Genomic DNA, 4368 nt, shown 5'->3' with positions numbered 1-4368 from the left:
GTCCCTAACGACTTCCCGTCGAGTACGTATCATCCCGGAAGATTTAACTTTCTCCTGACACGTAGCAACCTAGCAACCGCAATCAAGTTGGCAGGGCTTTGGGTGTATTTGCCACGGGTAGGTAGCAGCATTTACCATGCTTGTATAGTTTAAAATGAATTGTTATTTAAGACAGCTTAAATGGAATATTGAAGCTACCGCTGACATTGTGTGCAATGTCTCTAACTGTTATAACTAGCATTAGCTACCCAACTAGCCGCAGGGTTAACGGTATGCCAGCCACCCAAAGATGAGTAATTGCTAGCTTTTGTTTGTTTTGGTGAGATTAGTTATCCTTCAAGATGGTTGCGGTTGTTGAGTCATTTGATTGTTTGATTGTTGTTAAGAATAATAGGCAAACAGCATGCAGTTTTATTTAGGTTTTCTGCGTGAGACTGTCTACGTAACCTGCTTTAGCTCACCACTTTGTAGCTCTGTGTTAAAATTATTATAATTACGTTAGCTGGGCACTAATTATCAGCTAGTGGTAAGTAACGCTACTAACGTTACTGCTCTCCTCAGCTGTCATTTGGAAAATATACGTGCCGTTAAATGTTAGAATGGTTTGTAAAAGACCACAACTTGTATCATGAAGCATTACTTAAAAACGTTGCTAATTTGAGTACGGTTGTAACTTGGTTAAGTTGTAATGAACGATTTGTTGTTTAAAACGTGATGTCACTTACTGATGGGAATGTTAGAAGTCAGTAGTAACTACTGCAGTGGTTTCAAGCTATATCAATTCCGCCTGGCTAAAGTAGAATAGCTATATGTCTAAATAGGGTTTATGATAAATATGACTGTAGATCAAAGTAATAATTCTAGTTGATCGGTTATATTCCTGTTTATGTCACTGTTTTCGTGCCACAGTGAGAGATGTCAGGGTTTGACAACTTCAACACAGACTTTTACCAGTCCAGCTACAGCGTAGATGACCAAAGCCAGGGCGGCTATGGCTACAGCAACACTGAAAATCCCTACAACAAGTGAGTGAAGAATCTGACTGTCCCATAGCTCTTGACAACTGCAAGAGCAATATTGTTATTCATTTATGTGTTATTTCAGATGCTGAAAACTAACCTTTTCTCAAAACATCATCCTTGAAAAGTAACTTGCTGCTCTAAGTTGAAATGGGCACATTTTCAGACCAAAGAGCCCTGATGACCATTATCTGTGTGTTTCCCAGACAATATGGTCAGTACGACTACTCCCAGCCCGTGGGCTACTCTTCGCCAGGTGTGATGCAGCCCCAACAGCCATACACGGGACAAATCTTCCAGCCCACACAGACTTACACGCCATCCCCATCGCAATCCATGTATAGTAACAGCTTCGATGATGAGCCACCGCTGCTAGAAGGTCAGTGAAGCACAGCCTGCAGTCTGTGACCTCCACATACTTGTTTGGCTTTCATACTGTTCTGCTCACTTCTCTCATGATAAATCTCACTCAGTATTGTTAACTGGCCTAATATGGTATAATAAAGTACTGGAATATACCCAATATTGGGAGCTCACATATCTTCAGACACTTACTGCTATGTAAATAAAACAAGTTCTTTGGTGTGACAGCACCAGAAGAGAAATTTGACACACTTAATGCTCCTCATTGTCTTAATCGTAATTGGCTTTTTTGCAGTAAACCATTTGACTTGTCATAGTAACAGAAGGAAAGTTACATAATAACATTAACTTTGGCTCTGTTCTGTTCTGTACTCAGTAAGCTGTCACTGTGAAGTCTGAGTATTTTTGGAAGAAAAGTTTCTTTGTAACTGTAAGGGCCTTGTGTTTATATAGTAAACTACTAGCAAACACTGTATGCAGCTACATCACTGGCAAATTTTTTTCTGTTGTCATAATCTTTTTGAATACAACTATTTGTGTAATTATTTTATAGAATTTATTTCTGTCAGAAATGTTTGATTATGGTTCCAGTATCCAACATTCCTGATGAGTTTTCTCTTTCCTCTGCTTCCTCTTAGAATTAGGAATCAACTTTGACCACATCTGGCAGAAGACACTGACAGTGCTTCACCCAATGAAAGCAGCGGATGGCAGCATCATGAATGAGACAGACCTGGCGGGCCCTATGGTCTTCTGTTTGGCCTTTGGAGCAACACTGCTCCTGGTAAATGATTTGGTTAAGATAGGCAAATAACACATTTATTCTGCAGATTTCACATAAAGCCTGCAAGCTAGGCCAGAATGTGTGCACCTGATGCCTGCAGGGACATGTCTCAGATTTAGAATCTGTAGCATTTTCATGTTCTGTTAAATTACAGTTTTGATCTGAAGACTATTAATCGTTTAGCCCTAGTACAAACATGCTGTACATTGTAACCTGTAGAGCTGTCATATCTGACTTTCTGGATGAATTTTTATGTTTTTCCATTTACAGTCAGGTAAGATCCAGTTTGGCTATGTATATGGTATCAGTGCAATTGGCTGCCTTGGCATGTACTGCCTTCTTAACCTGATGAGTATGACGGGCGTCTCCTTCGGCTGTGTGGCCAGTGTGCTGGGATACTGCCTCCTTCCCATGATCATCCTCTCCAGCTTTGGAGTAATCATCTCTTTACAGTGAGTACACAAGAAAACAGTCATGTTTACTGATGGTGATATAACCTGTAAAGCTTTGATTTTTCAATAACTCACACTGCTAGACACTGTCTAGTAGTACAAACTTTGCACGTAGGGTTTCACTTTACTAGTATAGTGCAACTCGTATATGAGCATGGACTAATAACATCAGCTACATTATGATAAATATTTTCTCATTTTGATTGTTTCAAAAGTGTAAGTTTGTTTATGGCTATAGATCTAATAAAACTGATTTAATGTTGTTTTCCTAAAGTGATATAAATAATCAAAGTTAACTTCTGGTTTCCTCTTTAGGGGCATGATGGGGGTAATAATAACAGCAGCAATCATTGGCTGGTGCAGTTTCTCGGCCTCAAAGATCTTCATCTCAGCATTGGCCATGGATGGACAGCAGCTGCTGGTTGCTTACCCTTGTGCTCTCCTATATGGGGTTTTTGCACTCATCTCTGTCTTCTAAAAAAAAAATCATTTTGTAACAGTTAAAAATAACTGCTCCCAAGTTTCTGTAATTTCAGTCTATCTGGTGTCAGTGTAATGAGTGTAATTATTGGCTAATTACACTGTTATCACAGAGAAATAGGAGCTGCTGTCGAAAATGGCACCAAGGGTTTTTTTTTTCTGTTATAAGCCTCCACCTCTCACTACACTCTGACTTAACCACAAGCAGGCTTGAGTGTAAGGTCTCTTTCATGTCTAATCTCCATCTTGGTCCCTTCATGCATTCTAAAGGAGAAGGGTGTCGGATAAACCTGGTGAAAAATAACTCCACCCTCCGCTGTGTTGAGCCTTAAACGGCCTAGTACGGCCCTAATGATTTAAAGGACATGAAGTAGAAGCAGTGAGCCGTAAGTTCACACAATGGAAACTCAAAGAGACAGTGTAATTTGGACACAGACAGGTTCTCACTTTCCAAGAAGGACTGATAACCAACCCTGCAGCCTAATTTGCACCCAATGGAAACACCACATATCATGAGTTTTGCTGAATCTGTTTTGAGCCATTTCTGGCAAACATCAATATATTCTACAGACTGCAAGACAAAGGGAAACACCCACTTTCATTCTTCACAAGATTACAGTAGCCCCTTTGCAGAAAGGGCAGAGGTAAAAGGGGGTGTCTCTTCCTCAGTGTCTTCTTTTCTTCAAGACTGAGGAGTCATGAATCCACTCAGTTTCTCATCACAGCAGTGATCTGAGCTTTGATGTAAAATCAGCAGCCTTTCTATATCTTCTCGCATATGGTTTTATTGTATTCTCTTGGAATTTATTTAAGCTTTGCTTTTGAAGAAGACAAAAATACAGAACCCACAAATATTCTAATTCAAAATCGAGCTAAACTGATTAGATCTAGAGAACAAGACTCGGAGAAATACTGCGTCTAGTCACAGGTATGCCATTATAGGTTGTTCCTATAGGTTGCATCCATTACATTTCTTAAAATGAGTCAGTTCACTTTATATGCTTTGATGTGTGATCTGTTGTTCAAGACTTCTCATGCACATTAAATTTTTTTTCTTTTGAAGGTTGTCAGCCTTGTGATATTAATAGCTACACTGAACAGTAATTATAAGAAGTGGTGTTACCTCCGTAGAGATTTGATAGATGGGGCAGCAGGTGTCCTCTGGACGAAGTGGATGTATGATACAGATTGATAGTGTTCACCAACATGGGGAGATTTTAATTGCACCTGGTTTTAATTACTTCTTCAATCTGGAAGCCCTTCAGAGTTT

The 4368-nt window shown here is 39.6% G+C and overlaps 1 protein-coding gene across 1 annotated transcript; it reads left to right on the top strand.

Annotated features, from left to right (window-relative positions):
* Positions 1–4160, top strand: yipf5 (Yip1 domain family, member 5). Its single transcript, XM_020599867.1, has 6 exons — positions 1–117; positions 910–1025; positions 1226–1398; positions 2021–2166; positions 2437–2618; positions 2934–4160. The coding sequence occupies exons 2-6, from the start codon at positions 916–918 to the stop codon at positions 3094–3096; spliced, it is 774 nt and encodes a 257-aa protein (XP_020455523.1). The 5' UTR covers positions 1–117; positions 910–915; the 3' UTR covers positions 3097–4160.
* The last annotated feature ends 208 nt before the right edge of the window (positions 4161–4368 follow it).

The sequence above is a fragment of the Monopterus albus genome, unplaced genomic scaffold (assembly GCF_001952655.1).
Source record: "Monopterus albus unplaced genomic scaffold, M_albus_1.0 scaffold42.1, whole genome shotgun sequence".
Lineage (NCBI taxonomy): Eukaryota > Metazoa > Chordata > Actinopteri > Synbranchiformes > Synbranchidae > Monopterus > Monopterus albus.
Note: the sequence above shows the minus strand (reverse complement) of the source record. Positions and strands in the feature narration are given on the sequence as shown.